At 43.4% G+C, this 17,151-nt stretch overlaps 3 protein-coding genes and 1 long non-coding RNA gene across 5 annotated transcripts; 1 reads left to right on the top strand and 3 right to left on the bottom strand.

The window, feature by feature from the left end:
* Positions 1-513: 513 nt before the first annotated feature.
* LOC104585406 lies at positions 514-3,685 on the bottom strand. The gene is made up of 2 exons (XR_733211.3): positions 1,504-3,685; positions 514-740 (listed from the first exon to the last, which is right to left on the bottom strand). It is a non-coding gene; the product is annotated as an uncharacterized LOC104585406 (long non-coding RNA).
* Positions 3,686-4,546: 861 nt separating this feature from the next.
* LOC100828366 lies at positions 4,547-6,933 on the top strand. The gene is made up of 5 exons (XM_003563329.4): positions 4,547-4,684; positions 5,510-5,593; positions 5,687-5,828; positions 6,128-6,188; positions 6,433-6,933. The coding sequence occupies exons 2-5, from the start codon at positions 5,551-5,553 to the stop codon at positions 6,610-6,612; spliced, it is 426 nt and encodes a 141-aa protein (XP_003563377.1). The 5' UTR covers positions 4,547-4,684; positions 5,510-5,550; the 3' UTR covers positions 6,613-6,933.
* An 87-nt stretch (positions 6,934-7,020) lies between these two features.
* On the bottom strand, positions 7,021-10,565 carry LOC100845878 (cryptochrome DASH, chloroplastic/mitochondrial). 2 transcript variants are annotated; one of them, XM_003563301.4, is made up of 12 exons: positions 9,972-10,565; positions 9,638-9,777; positions 9,257-9,481; positions 9,026-9,170; positions 8,730-8,917; positions 8,613-8,659; positions 8,421-8,497; positions 8,168-8,243; positions 8,024-8,093; positions 7,806-7,929; positions 7,596-7,645; positions 7,021-7,343 (listed from the first exon to the last, which is right to left on the bottom strand). In XM_003563301.4, the coding sequence occupies exons 1-12, from the start codon at positions 10,387-10,389 to the stop codon at positions 7,140-7,142; spliced, it is 1,764 nt and encodes a 587-aa protein (XP_003563349.1). In that variant the 5' UTR covers positions 10,390-10,565; the 3' UTR covers positions 7,021-7,139. The 2 variants fall into 2 exon arrangements, with proteins under 2 accessions (XP_003563349.1, XP_010240284.1); XM_010241982.3 differs by having other exon boundaries at positions 8,730-8,921; positions 9,030-9,170; positions 9,972-10,563.
* A 488-nt stretch (positions 10,566-11,053) lies between these two features.
* LOC100832202 lies at positions 11,054-15,925 on the bottom strand. Its single transcript, XM_010241998.3, has 11 exons — positions 15,592-15,925; positions 14,792-15,299; positions 14,207-14,305; positions 13,482-13,582; positions 13,329-13,400; positions 13,050-13,140; positions 12,711-12,791; positions 12,187-12,243; positions 11,976-12,098; positions 11,822-11,860; positions 11,054-11,594 (listed from the first exon to the last, which is right to left on the bottom strand). The coding sequence occupies exons 2-11, from the start codon at positions 15,134-15,136 to the stop codon at positions 11,466-11,468; spliced, it is 1,137 nt and encodes a 378-aa protein (XP_010240300.1). The 5' UTR covers positions 15,137-15,299; positions 15,592-15,925; the 3' UTR covers positions 11,054-11,465.
* Between the last annotated feature and the right edge of the window lie 1,226 nt (positions 15,926-17,151).

Below are 17,151 nucleotides of genomic sequence, written 5' to 3' on the forward strand. Positions count from 1 at the left end.
ATATACGTCTCTTTGGCCTGTCGACGTGACGTTTTGACCTTTGCTACGTGGCCTGGCCCCCAAATGTCAGGTAACCTTTCGAATAAGAAAATTGCAAAAAATATCCAGCCTCCTCTATTCTTTCCACTGCGCCCCCTCCTCTCTTTTCTCCACTATTCCTCGTCCTATCCCTAGCCGGGTGGCGACTTTGTTGTTGACTTCCTTGACCTGTGAGCGCTTCCGCGCGACGATAGCCTCCACGACGCAGCGCTCCGTGTCGAGGTGGGCGACGGCGCGTGCAACAGACTCCTGCGCAAGGCGGGCCGCGACGAGGAGCACACACGCGGCACGCTCATCGAGCACGCAGCGGCCAATGAGCGCGTAGTAGAAAGGTCGGGTCCGGGACGCGGGAGAGGAGGAAGACGGCAAGGCCGTGGTTGGAGCAGGGCGTGATAGGACCTAGACGTGCGTTTTCAACATTTAGGACTAACTTGACACCTCTGCGAAAGTATTAGGACCGCAGGTGCATTTTACTCTTTATCTTGTAATAATAAAGATGTCTTCCATTCCATGATCAAATATCAAAACAGTACAATCTTTCAAAAGAGTTACAAAAGAAATTTTGAGCTACTCTCCTATTCAAGGTACATAAGTTAATTCAATAGCCAACATTCGCTTAAATAGAAGAATAACATAATAACATCTTCCTTCCAACCTTTATATTGACTCAGCCCCATCTTCCGCCAGTACTACATGCGTTGCTACAGGAAATGAAATAGAAGTGAAAACTCAAAACCTTTCCTCATGAAAAATAATACTACCCAATGAGCAAGGATGATTCATTGATACAAAAATACAACAAAAACACAGTTGTATGACTACAGAAAACAAACTCTGCTTGACTGAACAAATAAAAGAAATGATTAGGAGGCTAATACACATGTATACCTCATCCACCTTGTTGTTTTAGACGACTAATTTGATTAAGACATCACAGAAAGACAACTGAAATGAGAGTCAAGCAGTGAGTAAACACTACCAACTCCCCTAGATCGAACCATGTAAGATCCCACTATGCTAACAGGCGGATTCAGTCCTTTCAGTATAAGGAAGCTGCTTATATAACCAAGGATAGGATAAGTCTGATTAAAAGGAAAGGTATAGAGGCTTGAAGCACAAAGGAAAACACTGAGCTATAGTGCATTGAGAAGGGAATTATGTTTTGCTGCTCTGGCCAGCTGAACAAAACCTCCAATTCTTCTATTAGTCACGTTAAATGAAACTCATGGCTCAACAGATCATAATAGAGTTCTCCTTTTCTCTTCAAGGAAAACATTTATATTGCAGCAAGATTAACAGATTAATGGATAGAAGTTGCACGATAAGTAATCATCATCAGAGAGTGGACTCAAGACATGGAATTATAAGAAAACAATATTCAGACCAACTACTTGCTGGAATCAAATACCAAATGCAAGTAAAAGACAATGTAGACTAAGATACCATGAGGGAGTATTTGCTTACAGGCATGCTTTCTTTCTGGTCCATCGTCATGGCATAAACCAGAGTATGCATCTCTTTCAGATAGAGCTGTATAAAAAAATCTCGAGATTACATGATAATAAAAATCGAACCAGCTAAGAAGCATATCCAACCAGCTAGAACCTGACAAAGCAAAGAAATATAACAATTGGTAATTAAAAAGAGAAGCTTGCCTTGGTAGTAATGTAAATGAGAACAGGAAGGAACTCATCAGCACCAGATGGCGATCGATCATTTGAAATTGACACATTCAGCAACAGGTTATTGATGACTTGGCAACGGCTCATAATACATATAAGATTATTTCGTGGTGATTTGAAGTTGTGTGATTAGAGAATGTACATTAGAGGATCTCCTCATAATTATATATGATCAACATGTAAAAACAGTCATATTCTCATCTCCTCTAATATGGGATTCCTCATCTCTAACTCTACATTGAAAAGCCGCTAAAACTACCGAGTACCCTAAACATGAGAAAAATGCAATAGTAAATATGTATTGTGTTGTCAATCACATTTTAGACAAGAAGATTCTCTATCGACCCTAATATGTACTGTGTTGTTCAACAAGCCCTTTAAGTAAGCATCTACTACTTCTCTACTAATTGCGACCAGGGACAAATTATAAATTTATCTTAACCAAAAGTATGAAAAACAAAAATTATTGTAGGAACTGCAGAACAGTAGCACCTTATTTTTGCTCCAGTCTTCACATTATTCGTCAGATTGAGCAAACTTAGGTTCTTTGGGAAGATATTTACTACCCCCTCCATTTCATAATTCTTGTCTCAAATTTGCTCAAAAATGGATGTATCTAATCCCAAAAAGTGTCTAGATACATGTAAGATTTCGACAAGAATTATGGAACGGGGGGAGTAATATTTTAATTCTCACATTGTGACCAGTTTCATACAATGGACAGATTCATCCCAGTTTCTGAACTAATGTCTCAGATCAACATACAATCAACCCTCAAGGTCAAATCCTGGATCGTTTTGGGCAGGTTTTGGGCACACCGGATCAGTAGCAAACGGCGCCGGCCTGCGTCAAATCCTCGATCTGATCTAGGGAACTGAAGAGAGACCTCGATCCAGCGACACAACTCGAGGTGCAACAGAACATCAGTAAAAAAAGATAAATGAAGGAAATAACATTCATAATGATGTTGCATAGTCTTAAGGGAGAAGGGACTGAATTGCAATAACATTAAGAATGGTATGCTAAAACTACTTACAACACAGTCTATTTCCGTACTCCAGATAGGTCGATGCCAATAATTTTATACACTGGAACTCTCAGCTACTCACCAAAGATTAATCAAATTACGTAGGAGTAGGTTACTTTGATATTTATTCCCAAGTACCTGAAGAAACAGAAGAGTATCTTGTACTACCTGAAACAAGTGCAGCCAGCGGAGATGGGAATTACCAAGTGGTAGGGTCGTGGCTGCATCTCCCGTCTCCTCCATCGCCCAGCGCCCTTCACTTCGTCCCGATCTTCGTGGTGGCGCAGCTCCTGCTGTTGTCCTTGTCGCCATGCTGCCGGGGGAGAGGAGGTAGGCGGCGCACTACTCTGGCCGCGGTGGGCGCATACGAGATCGGAGAGGAGAGAGGCCGACATTGGGGATGGCGGTGCAGCGAGAAACTCCAATACAATCAAGCTTCGGGAACTCCAATGCGAAATTGGGAGAGGAGAGACGATTCGGGGAGGAGTTAACCATGGCTTCTGCCGTCGCCGGCCTTCGGGTATGCGTTTGAGGTGGCCCTCCGGATCTGAGTTTGGAGGGACGCAGGTTGGAGAGGACGGGAAGGAGAGGCGACCCGGCGGCGCGACGGCCGGATCCGGCAGGGGGGAAGCGATCGGCGCCCGCGCAGCTCGGGGAGACGGGAGGCAAGGAGAGCAGTGGGAGCAGAGGAGGGGGAGGCCGTGGTGGATGCGGCTGATCCAGCGAGTAGGAGTTTGGGGAAGGGGCGGCGGCCGGTGAGGGAGAACTCATCGGCGTTGAACTCGACGAAGACGCGAGGTGGATGCGGATCCGCGAGGTGCCGCCTCCGGGCGGAGCGTCTGCGAGGCGCAGGCGCGTCTACGGTAGGGTAGTGGAGGTTAGACGCGAGGAAAAAAAAGAAGAAAAAAACGCTTCGAGCGGAAGGGGAAAGTTTTCTGCGGTCGGGGGTGGGAGGCAGACGACGGACGGATTAAGTAGTAAAGATATGTTCTTTCTTTTTTTCCCTCAAAAAAAAAGATATGTTCTTTCTTTTTCTATGTTTTCACTTTCCTCCAAACCGAACAAGCACAGAATAGCTAGATGAGCTGTAAAGAAAAATGCCAACCAGATATTTTCCACGCTAGTATTAAGGGGAAAAAAAGTCCAGATGATAACCTCACACCACCATTCATAACGAAGTGTTTGATAGCAGAGATTATAAAACCTGAAATCTAACCTACAACTCTTTTTTTTCATACAATATGCTCTGTAGTTCAACTACAACTCACTCTTTTTTTCATACACATTGCACATAATACGGGACGGAGGAAACATGTGATTGCACTTGATACGGGATCGAGGGAGAGTGAGCATGCGATTACTTTTGAAGGTGTTGTTGTTTGTTTTTTCAAAGGTTGGTCGCGACACGCGCCTGTCACGTATGGGAGGAGTACGTACTGGTGGTGTCCCTGAAACGAGTCCTGATCGGCCTTGGGTACACGGTACACGCAAGCCGATGCTGCTAATTTCGCGGCCCGGGCAACAACGTCGGCCGTCCATCCACCACCGTCCGTCCGTGGAGCTTAGCGAAACGGCCTGTACAACGGATCCACACGCAAGCAAAAAAAGAACGGACGGACGATCTTCTTTTCGGTCATCGGGAGCCGTGACGTGACAGGGTCACATGGACGGACGGTGGTCCGTTTTTTTCCTGCTTGCCGATTACACCTCCGTCTCGATCTCATCTAATTATCCCCTTCGAGATCCCTTCGCAGCAGCGATCCTAGCCGTCCATCCATCCATCACCTTGCTCCCTGCCGCTCCCTGGATAAATACCATAGAGCCCTCTACCGAACGAACCCCAGCCGGAACTTTTACCCAACCCTCCTCCTCTCCGGACTCCGGCCAGCCGCCCTCGCCCTTCCCTCGCCGTCCTGCTCCTCCGCCTCCTCCGCAGGTGAGTTACTCCTCCCTTTCTCGGTCCTTCGCAATCCGCGGGTTCCGTTTCCGTTTCCTTTTCCTTTTGGTTCGTCCGCGGATTTTTATTCCGAGGAAACAAACACGCGCGGCGCCTGTTGCTCCTCGACAGACCCCGCCCGTTAATTCCCCTTCCTCGAGGCGCCCTAGGTTTGCTTGCTGCCTGCTGCGTGCGTCGACACGAGATTGAGCAGCCGCGGCGCGGAGGTAATTTATTCCTTTCCGCCGGCGCCGTGGCCGCCCATCGGTTCATGGAACCGGCCAGATGCCTCCGAAAAAGGGGTTCAGATATGTACGGGTAGCGTTAGGGTTTAAGTTCTAGCGCTGCTAATTGGCTCAAAGTTCCTGATGGATGGATGGATGCTCAAGTCGGCGGATGTTTCGCTCCTGTGTGAATAGGATCTCTGCCCCGGCCAGAGGATTTCGTTTCTTGAAAAGTGTTTTTCTTGGTCGATTGCTATGCTCAGATATTGATTCGGCTGCTTTTGACAGAAAATTAGTCAGGGAAGAATCTAGGATTTTTTGGACAAGGTGCTCTTTTGGTATGGTATTGGTGGTAGCTAGGAAGACAGCATTATGCACTAATCTTGGTGCTGCCATTCTGCATGAAAAAACCAGCGATTTATTGTCAATAAATCTGAGATTGTTGTGCCCAATAATAATTGAAGCTAAACCTGTGGGAATTAAATATGTGACATTCTGTGGAGCATACTCGGGGACTTTCATTAAAGCATGCAACTATGCCAAGAAAAAAAGGTTTACTTTTATTTACTCATAACTGGGCGGTGGCTACTTGATTGTGCAGGGCCTTGTTAAGTGAAGAATCTTCATTCATTTTTGGGTGACATGGGTATGGAACACTGGATGAGTGCTTTGAATCCTCCATCAGGTCCCAACCAAGCTTTCCCTTGGATAATGTAGTTTCAGTTTAGGCTGATATGTGACTGACTATTTATACATATATGTTCCATCTTACCAAAAGGTCTCGGGCGACACGGGGATGGAACAATGGAGGAAACGAAAGAGCTGCAAAAGCAGACGGGAGAAACAACTATGGAAGCACACCAAAGCACAGAGAGCAGGGATGTAGCGATCAGATGTCCAATACCATGCAAAAGCAGAAGGTATACTTCGTAATCTGAATATTGTCTCCATTAATCAGTAGTTATAGAAATTTACAGGGAGGCTAAATCAAGTTTCCTTGCCAAATTCAGCTCATTTTAATGCCAATTGTTGCCTTAAGTTAGTTGTCTTATCTAGACTTTGACGGAGTATGTTCTCGTTTTTATTTTACATGAACTATGTTCAATTTTACTGCAAACCTGTGCTGCCCTGCTATGGGGTTTTCATAATATAATAGACTTATAAAGATCTACAACACTATTCAGATATTTATTTAAGTTTCAATGATTTCTTTATTCAGGCCATACATGGAATATGATTTGAGAAATGCACAAGATCTCTCTGATCTCATTGTGAGTAAGGTTAGTTTCTCTACAGCTCTTTCTTTGGGGGGGGGGGGGGGGGGTAACATGACACTATTTGGTGTTTCTAAAACGTTATTCTACTTTCCAATCATAAGTGATCATATTTTGGAGTAAACTATAATTTATTTCTCCCTTTTCTTTTCAATTGTGTATGGAGTAAAGTTTTAGCACATGTAAACAAACATTCCAACCTTAACTTGTCTTTCAAGCAAGTCATGATTCAAGGTTTGACCATCTGCAGGCTTCTCCTCCATACTTTATGGGATCTCCGCCAGTTCGTGCAACCAATCCTATTGTCCATGATAAACAATTCCGTGCATGGAAGGTACAGAGCATAGATCAGTCACTAGGCGTTCCTATACCAACCAAGGGTTACAGTGTTGGTTACCGTGCGAACGAAGGATCACCCTACAAGCCTTGAAGCTACATTTATCAGTTTCATGGCCACTTGGAGACCCACCGCGAAGTTGTAGTTGTAACTCTAGTTCTCAAGTCCAAACTGTACATATGAGTCATCAACCTTAGAACCTGTTGTTTCCGAGGTTTTTTTGTTCCATGTCATTGCAGAGTTCTGTATATATCTCTGTTAAATTTTGTCGGCGGTGAGGCTAGTTTTGGCAAATAATGTTGTCAAACTCTGTTGTTGAGAAATAAGGTACCTGAATGAAAATCACTGTGGTTCCTTAGTTTCTAATTGCCTGTCAAACTGTGCTAGATGTATTATTGGAATTTTGTTTTGCCTGCTGTTCTGTTGTGTGATATATCTGAAGAGATCATGATCGGTTCTGATTCGTCCTTAGTTTTACAAGGTTACTGAAGTTCTTGATGGTCGACCTGTAATTTGCCGAGTACTTCTGAAATCAGAAATCAAACAATTTTACACAGATATGCTGAACTTTGTCACTGAAACATTTGCAGAGACTCTTGATGGATGGTATAAATGGCATATTACTTCTGTCTTCTGTAAATATTGTTTGGTTTTCTCTGCCTGTTAAATTGCTGATCTTTTTTCTGATGTCCACCATCGAACTTCAGTGGGATGATCTGCTTGATGTATGAGGCCCCTGGGAAGTTCCTCCTTTCCTTTGGGAGTGACTGGAGCTCCGGTAACCAATAGGCGACATATTCGCCGTCAGGATCGTACGTCTTGGCCTACAGAAGAATTTTCACTCATGGTCAGAGTGTTGAAGGTTAGAGTAGTACAGACCCACTGTGCCCTGATGTTGGCATCTTAAGGTTATGAAGTGATAAGTTGATGCTCATGAAACATACAATGCCATGTGTTCCTACGTTGCAATGATCACTTGCTATTATGGTAGCCATGATTCTGTATGGTAGTTCTAATTCGAGTTCTATCTAGTAAAAACTAACATTCGGATATTGGTGTTTAATCTTGATGCTTACTTGCTTGGGGATACTGAAGTATCGGTCTTCTCGTGGATCATTGCCAACTCCTGTCAAGAGTGCAGCAGAAGCTCTGTCAGTTCCAGTATTGCAGAGTATGTGTCCATGAGCTCCCACTTTTTCTTGCATTTGTTATTGTGCTTGAATCATGCCAAGTTATCTAGTATGAAATGTCTAGAATTTAGTAATGGGATGTAAGGAAACACTGACCTGCTCCATATGTCCAGTTACCATAATTTGAAGCGGGGTCATAATCCAGTAGGCATGTTTCAAACCATTCAGCTCCCATTCTCCAATCGATAGCCATGTCTCGGACCAAAAATGAGCAGACAATCTGCATATAAGATGAATGATTGGGAGGTTGGAAAGCCTGCAGTGTTAAATCCTTATGCAGTTATGCTGCCGACTGATAGTGTGCCAAAGGATACCTGACGGCCACGGTTCGACATGAAACCAGTAGCTAAAAGTTCCTTCATGTTGGCATCGATAAGAGGGTACCTGAAATCCACCATGACAGGTTTCAGAGATATGACAAGCATCAGAAAGATGGAACAACTTGGAGTATAGCGTACCCAGTTCGACCATTTCTCCAAGACTCGAACAATACCTGATCTTGACTCCACTTGGAGACTACTTTCCTTGGACCTCCTATAAAATTTCAATAAGGATTTTACTATTTTGCATATTTGCCAGCCAAATGTCACCTTTTTCTCTAGATGAAATAAATTGTGCATCTTTTGAAATAAATGAGAAAGATAAAATTCAGAATGATTTTCCTTCCACAGTGTCGTATGTAAGGGCATGAGAGACAACTGCATCTTTTACCTAAGTGGAAAATGGAGCTCCCATATTTTACTGAAAGAAATCTGAAGTAATCTCTCCATATTAGCTCAAATAAAACCCTGAAACCATTGCCATGTTAGGAAAGGTATTCCAGTCTGTAGAGATTTGAGCATTCCTTACAAACAACTAGGAATTTGAGAACTTCCTAAAATTAGATCGGAAAGGCACACTAACCAGTATGTGGAATCATTTGCTACTCTCTGCTTTTCATATCTCTTCACCTGCATCATGACCAAACATTTTGCATGAGTGAAGCTAATAATGTGTGCATGCAACTATGAAAAGCTTTACCTCTTCGCAGATATAACGTGGTGAAAGACTGCCAGAAGCAAGCCAAGGAGAGAACTTGGTGGAGTAGTCTGGACCTAGCATGCCATTCCTAGTCTCTTTGTAGACTTTCAACTGATCCTTCTTCCAGAAGTATTCATGAACTCTTCCTAGTGCTGCACTCTCTCCTCCTAGGAAATGCATTCCCTTCTCTGACTACAGAGAGAAGCAAATAGTACCAACTGTAAGAAAAAGAATCTGAAGCATATTTATCAAGGTACAGTGGACCTGAGAATTAGTATTGACGCAGCTAACTGAACCTGCCTTTGTCACACTTAGACCAAGGGACTCTAATGTGGGTATTGACCCCCAGCCTCCAAGCTCATCCAGGCCAGAACTAGGGGCAGGCCCGAGCAAAGGTGGCAATTTGCAGCAGTTCTGAACTGAGGACTTCGATTCGACTGCCTGGTGAAAGCATTGCATCAACAACAATAGCCTTGCGGCTCGCGCTTACAATTGATAGACCAGTCAAGATGAAATGAAGTTCCTACCTTCCTGAACTGCGTGTAAACGTCCGGCAGATTGCTCACGGGAAACAGGAGATCATCGACATGGTACATTGTCGTTCCCCAGATGAGTTGAAGCTTGGGGTTCAGAGGTTTATTCTGGTTGGATGCTCCTCCAGGACCTTGAGGGATAACTACTTGCTCCAAACCTCTGTGCACAAGGCGCTCGACTAGGATTTCCTCGCTGCAGGTTTCCTGATGAGCATAGACCTGGAGAATGGAGATACACCACTCGCTGCCTTAATCTGAGGTATACATCTGAGGTGCCTTACATGAATGTATATCTAGTACTCCAAGATGCAGAAATTCCACATCGAACCTAATAAACTGGCTTAGTGATACATATGATTGTGCAGATGGACATACTGTATGTGCTCTGACAGCCTTGGCAATTGCAGGGAGGATGTCTTCAGGCTTTCCGTGCCGGACGAGCAAGTTGAGGCCTCGTTTCTGCAGATTCTGCTTCAGGTCTTCCAGACACTCTATCAAGAATTGCGCCCTCAATGCTGAAACAATCAATCGGTCGGATCAAATGCCATTGCTTAGCATACAACGAAGCAGCCAAATTCCAGTTAGCAAACGAAAAGTTTCCAGCTTAACAGGGGCGAGGAATTGGGCGTGCTCCTCGGCAAACCTCCAATCCCAATTCCCAAATGCAGCATGAGCCCGGGAGCCAAGAGAAATCCATGTGCTCTCTCACCTCCAGTTTTGGGGAACCCGAAGCGGTGCGTGACGCCGGCGAATATCCGGGGATCGACGCAGTAGACGGGCAGGACGGCCTCGGCGGCCGCCCACGCGCGCACCAGCGCCTCGTTGTCGAGCACCCGGAGGTCGTTCCTGAACCACACGACGGCCACTCCACCGCCGCCTCCACGCCGCAGACCTGGCGAGGTGTGCCGCCGGAAGGCCTCATCGGCCGTCGCGGCGGTCTCGTCCGCGCCCAGGGAAGGCACCGCCACCGCCGCTGCGCCGTGCAGGGGGCGAGAAGAGCTCGAACTCGAGCTCGCGTCGTGGCTCATAGTGAGGAGGACGCGGAGGTTGGCGGTTGATCTCGGGAGGAGGAGGAGGGATTGGGCCGTGGAAGGAAAGCAGGAGGAAGAGGAGAGGTGGTGGAGCATTTTGTGGACCGGGAGCTGAGGTTTTTGAGAGTTGAGGGGTTGACTTGGAAGATGGGGGCTGGAAGAGGAAGGTGGAGGGAAGAGTTGGGAGTGGTGCCACGTGGGGGCGCTGGAGTGGTGCCACGTGGCTGGATGTCAGCCAGTTATGGGTTTTGAGGGCGATGGGTAGGTATGGCGGTAGACCGGAATGTCAGTGTGCTAAATTATACTTCTTTCGTCTCAAAACAAGTGACGTTGGTTTTATGTAAGTATTTATATAATTCCACGTCACTTATTTTGGGATGGATATATGATGACAAAATGGCAGTGGGAGTTTTTTTGAGATACGAATGATAAAGTATGAGTTGATATAATGTGTTTCTAAAACGGAGAATTATCTAAGCCTAGGGAGTTTGTCACGACCTTTTCAGAATTCATTATGGAGTATATGATAAATGGCGGTGGGAGTTCTTTTGAGATATGAATGATACAGTAAAAGTTATGAATTGAGATAATGTGTCTCTAAAACGGACATTTATCTTAACTCTTATCTTAAGCCTAGGGAGTTTGTCAAAGTTTAGCTCTGCCCGTTACAGTTCATTATCCCTTTTAAGTCAGAATCAATGCACAGCATAAAGGAAAATTCAACATGCCTGAATCCACAATAACAGATGCACCGTAGTAGTATCCAACAAGAATGAGAAGATTATAAAGATATGTGGGGTACTTCTCGGTTACTGTATCTCTGTGTGTACAAAAGAATTGATCATATAATAACAACTCGGCATATTGACAAAAATCTGTTCTCCAAGAGCAAGGAACTAATGATGCTAAGTAGTGAGGGGAGAACTAAAGAAAAACATACAGAAGGCACAATAGATTACATCAAGGGCAGTGTCATTGCTATAAATGTCGCCGCAGCCCTACCCACGGACTGAACTACAGGTCGTCGCAATCGCTGCAGCAGCAACATGTCCCCCGAGGCCCAGGTCCGTGTTACGAAGCTAAGTATTGATTCACTTCACAATTTTTACACAAAGAGAAAAGAATGCTCATGTAGTTGAACCATGTGTTGAGGGCAAAGAATCAGGTTGAACTCAAACAGATGTGTAACTGGTGAATATCTTCAGTAAATTGTCAACAGTTTCGGGATAAAATTTTCTAGCAAAAAGGTAGCATGGACTCTTTGATCCGTTCCACAAACATGGCTTCTGTGTCACAAGTTTCTGTAAAGGGGACGAAAACGACAAATCAGTATCTGATATTAGTTGTCAAGGCGTGACAAAACATAGTGTCAGTTACAAGTTTGTGTTCACGTGAAAGTATCGCAAAACAAATCATTTTGGATATGTAACAGATAATTAATGGCAAAGTAAATGTGCAAGATCTGGCATGATAAATTTATATGTTGTTCTTTCACAGTCAAATATTGATGACTAATTGTTGCCCTTACCTGATCATCACTTGTTACATGAAAGTTCTCATCAACAGCCTGCACAACAGTCATGTACATCAGAAATTCAGAATACATCAACGTAAGGGTTATGCACTAAATGAAAACGCGTAAAGCTCGTCTCAGGAAAGAAGTCAAGCAACACAAAACATACTGTTATATTCTTTAAGAGATCATAGGTGACGTCCTCAGCTCTATATGACCTTGGATGCCATTTCCCCTCGGACCAATCAACATGTGTAACCGACCAATTAGCTATCCCACCAGGATCTACCATCTGAAGTTCCGTAGAAAAGCTTAGCAGTTAGAAAGCAACTCAAGGAAATAAGATGTAATTGCCACTTCCACAGATTGTAAATACTGACATTGAATAGTGTTGGCAAATAATGCTCATCAGCAATACAGTTGCGTCCATCTGCTGGCTGCAAATCACACGATACAGGCAACTTAGTTTTCAACTTAATGTAGAAAGCTAGAGAAATGAAAATTACGAGTATTGGTTCAGAATTCAGGAATTATGACTACAACACAAGCTCGGTTGCTCAAAAGCTTGCAACATCTCAGTAGGTAACTTTGCAACACAAAAGGAATATATGAAGGAGCATTCTCATTAACTTATTATTAGAATACTTACATGTTGCCTAGGAAAGAAAACAGAAGGAAAACTTTGCAACTGTTCTTCAGTTTACCATGGCTATTTTGTGAGGAAGTTGGAGGGGGATGAAAGACCATTTGACATTTAGAGATAATTGCTGAATTAATGTACTAAGCGTTTACTATAAACTTTGGACTATTATTTGAGCACACGTTGTATGCATATTTCCTATTGAAATACCTGGTATTCTCCATTGCATTAACCAAAGACAGCAACTCTAGAAAAGAAACACACCTTGCAATATAGCTTGAATTTCTTGTAGTAAAGGTTGTCCGCCAGAATCAATAAAGCATGTCTCCGTGTAATTGCAAACCACTATAACAACAACAGTGCACAAGAGAGCATGCAAGATTAGAGTCCTATACTCAATCACTGACTTCTGAAAATGTCAGTTTTATATGCTGAAAAGAGTGAAAGTAAATGATAGGAATATACAACTAACATAATTAATGGTGGACCTGCAGGTCTTATATAGAAGAGAAGAATGTAAACGATATACAACTGACATAATGAAAGGTTGACCCTGAACTACTCGTCATAAATAAATAAAAAATACAACAGAAAAATCTGTACCTGGGCACCCTTTCTGAAATCCCTCTCCTCTATTTCAGGAAGCATCTCGAGAGAATACCTTCCATTTCCATGTGGACCAGGATCCTGGAAGCTATAAAATGATAATAAAGGCAGAACAAAAATTAAAATACATGGACCATTCATCCGCGAATGATAACATAATGTAAAAACTAAAAGACAACATGGTTCGATCACATGCCAACACCACTTGTGTCACTAGCCCCACTTTACTTCCCTATTTCTCAAAATGGGAATGAATACAAGTGCCAGTGTTCTTACCAGTCAACGAAACTAATATTTGTTCCCATCAGGTAATTATAGACATAGTCAAATGAATGCAGCGGAACACAGCTGTGACACAAAAGAAATATTGATTACAATATGGTAAAGGAATTGATCTAAAAGGAAGTCATCCATAATCAGAGTCCAAACCTATCAGAAAGCAAGACAAAAAATTGGTTATCAGCATCTTCCAGAGCATTGGCTAATAGTCTCTTCTCTGCATCAATCATAGAAATCTTTCCCCATACTACCTGCATAGCAAGACATACATTATTCAAATTTAACATCCAGAACATGCAACACAAATCATTAGAATAATCAGTTAGAAGAGAAACCCACAAAAAACTATGTGATATATAAGAAGCCCCTCAATTCAAACTGCTAGTAGTGTTCTTACAAGAGCTGGACCTCATGATACTAGTATTGACCCTGAGGATACAAATAACACAACACTTTTGTCGAAAAACCCCATTTTGTTGGCATATAATGTATCCGACATAGCACGCCACAAAAAATTGGGAATTACACTAAAACTCTTTCATGCAAGCAACAGATCAAGTTATGTTCCCAATAAAAATCAATATAAGCAAACTACTATGTCATGTCATGTCGTATGTAGCAACTGTTTAGCCATTGCCCGTTTGCTACCTTAGAGTAAACACCTTAATGAAAGCATAAGTTTTTTATGGCAGGGGCACCAATATCAGTCATTTAAGTCATTGACACATTCGACAGTTGAGAAACAGACCATTTAAATGTGCATACATAACTTTGAAAATAGAGTACACAGATTTACTTGACAAATCCCTGATAAAGCAGATAAGTTTAGATAGAACACCAATCCAAACCTATGAAGGACATAAGCAAACTATTACCGCGTCACTGTGAATATCTCGGCCAACAAACAAAGAACTAGAATGCACAGGCTTCTGACGCGACGCGTGCACATAGATGGAGTATCGCCCCTCGTGACCCTGTACAGAAAAGACAGAGTTATTTTGTTTTAAAGTTTACATGAATTATATAAATAATCGACTTTATTACTTCATGTAGACATGCAAAGAGCGTTAGGAGCAATAAGAGGCAGGAAGTTATAGTGACAGGTGCATGCCAGCAAGATACTGTTATTGACTTGGTTAGAAAGATTGGTTTAACTTATTTATGGAGACATGGATAGATCCTCAATATTCAAGCGTCCAAAGATGAACACTGATCATATATTAATATGCTCGTTGAACCACCAGCTTGATAAAAGGAAAGAAAAAAAAAGTGCATTGTCAAATTTGCATTTATTGAGAATAGTGGTAAAGTATTTCTTAGCAACCCAAGTAGTTATCTCTCTATATGCTAATATTGCACGGTTGATGCTTTCGCGCCATCAGTTAAGGGAAACCAAGGACCCTTAAAACAAGTGATACTCCGTGAAATGGCACAAGGACAACAGTTTTAATCAGACAAACCTGCAAAAACTTCTCCCACAATTTCTCAAAGGGCAATGAACCAGGTGTCAAGAACATAAGAGCGATCTTCGGACTCTTCGACGCAGACATTGGCATTGCAAGAATATCCTTCATAACTGCCGCTGAAATAATCTCCTCATCAGTCTTCTCCCGACGGCCTATGGAAGGGAGCCAATCCTTGAAAGATGTACAGACACTAGATGCAGAGAGGTAGCACTGCGAGTACTTGCGCGGCGGGTACACATAAGCCCCAATCAACATAACACAAACCATGCACAAGAGCACGATTATCCACATGGGCTTCTTGGCAGCGGGCCGATTGCGCTGAGGCGGCATGACAGTCATGTCCTTGCTGCTGGCCCCTTCCTCCCACTTGTCACGCTCTCTAGGCACTCTCAGCTCCTCGCCATCTCCAGATCATCTATGATCTCTGGTTATTTTTCTATCTGAAGCAACTTACCGCTACACCAGCCAAAGCCTGATGCGATTTCAGGTAACGGCCACCTTCCTGCATTTTGCAATTCCAAGGTAAGCACAGCAGCAATCCAAGAGAAATCGTGGTAAAGTAGCAACAACCAAGCAAGCAAGGCACTGTAATATATTAGCTTCTCCCGTGACAAATTCTGCGGCGATTTACCACCGAGATGCGGTCCTGCCTAGAAACAAGCACCCCCCAGCTACCCGATGGTAGGGGGGCAGGGTGGATCTAGATGGCGTGCCAGGTGTACACCGGCGACACCCAGAACTTGTGAAGATCAGCGGGATTTTAACTAACCGCTGGACGAGAAACAGCCGCGTACCTCGAGACCCCAAATGGCCCTCAGCGGAATGGGTGGAGACGGCAGGCCAGGAACGCGATGCCCCGAACGACGAAGAACCGCGACGCCACGCGCTCGAGCCGGCCGGGGGCGGGGGGCGGTCGGGGATGGGTTGAGGCGGCGGCGCTCGGCGGCCAGGTAACGCAGGGCGCTTACAGGATAGATTCACGGAAGAGAGAGAGAGAGAGAAAGAGAGAGGAACGGAGGTAGAAGAAGAGAGAGCTTGGGATATTTGACCAAGGGTTTGTTTGTTGGTTTCCGATTAACTAAGCAAAGAAGTGGCACTAATTGCCGGCTTGTGAGGTGTTGGGGGCTTGGTTAGGTTAATGGAAGAACGTGGAGCTTTCCTCCTGCTTTCCATTTGGACGCGAGAGGAGAAGTGGTGACATCCCTCTCTCGAAGCGTGCTTTCTTGGACCCTTTCGTTTCAGTTTTTTTTTTGTTTTTTGGGGGGGAATTTCGATAAAAGAAAATGCCGTGTCTTGGTCTTTAATTCAAATCGGTACCTAACGGCACGTGCTCTTGGGAGAAGAAAAAAATTCCGAATGTTCAAAAGTTTTCAAAAATATTTGCACATGTGTGTACATTTTTTTTTGTTTTATGGCAAAACGATGAGTTTGCATCTTGTGTGAAAAACAAATTTAGCGCTTCAAGAACTGTTGGAATATTTTTCTTCTTTTGTAAAGTGATCTTTTTTTCATGAAAAATTCTGGGCATGTAAAAGGCGTGAGTGTGTATGTGTGTTAAAAGAAACTTTCTTTTTTCCTTGAGAATACTTTTTTTCTATTTTTTGGCACTATTTAGTACTCCGGTCCATAATAAGTGGCTTGGATAGAGAGAGTACTTTTTTATTTTGCTGTTCATCCTAGGATTATAAGTTCCGATGAGCCAAAACGCCGCGTGCCTTCCTTTGCATTTTTATACTATAGAATGATCTATCACAAATATGTCACATACAAGTGGACTTGGAATTTACCGGTCAGTGACAAGTGACATTACATTGTAGCAAAGCCAAGCTAAAATGTGACATTTTATCACATCCCACCTTTACTTTTTATATCATTTCTAGTTGTCCTAAGTTGGAACTAGGTGTCTCAAATAAAGGTGACATGACAAAAAAAAGAGAACAGCTTCAAAACATTCTCCACGGTTTTATATTGTCAGGTTGAATTGTTGGTCAAGGTTCTTGATTCGAGGTTAATTATCCTGAGCAATGGTTGTTCAGTTGGACGCCAGTCCACTGTAATAAATGTGACACGTGTGGTCGTTAAATCTGCTATTTATTGCCAGAAAGGTTACGAACTCCTATTCATTGCTATTCAATTTCCCTTTCGGTTCGATTACCGTTTCTAAACGAATGTTACCCCAAATAACATAACTACTGTTCTAAAAGATTAATAACTTTGCCCAATACCTACCGTTCAGTTGCTTTGCGGAGAGGGGAGCAAAAAAAACTTGGCTTGAAATCTTTGCCGGTACCTTTTGGCGCACACAAAAGTACTCCAGCGGCATGGTTAGTAGCGCAAAGTACAAAAGTGGCAGA

Source organism: Brachypodium distachyon, chromosome 1 (assembly GCF_000005505.3).
Source record: "Brachypodium distachyon strain Bd21 chromosome 1, Brachypodium_distachyon_v3.0, whole genome shotgun sequence".
NCBI classification, from domain to species: domain Eukaryota; kingdom Viridiplantae; phylum Streptophyta; class Magnoliopsida; order Poales; family Poaceae; genus Brachypodium; species Brachypodium distachyon.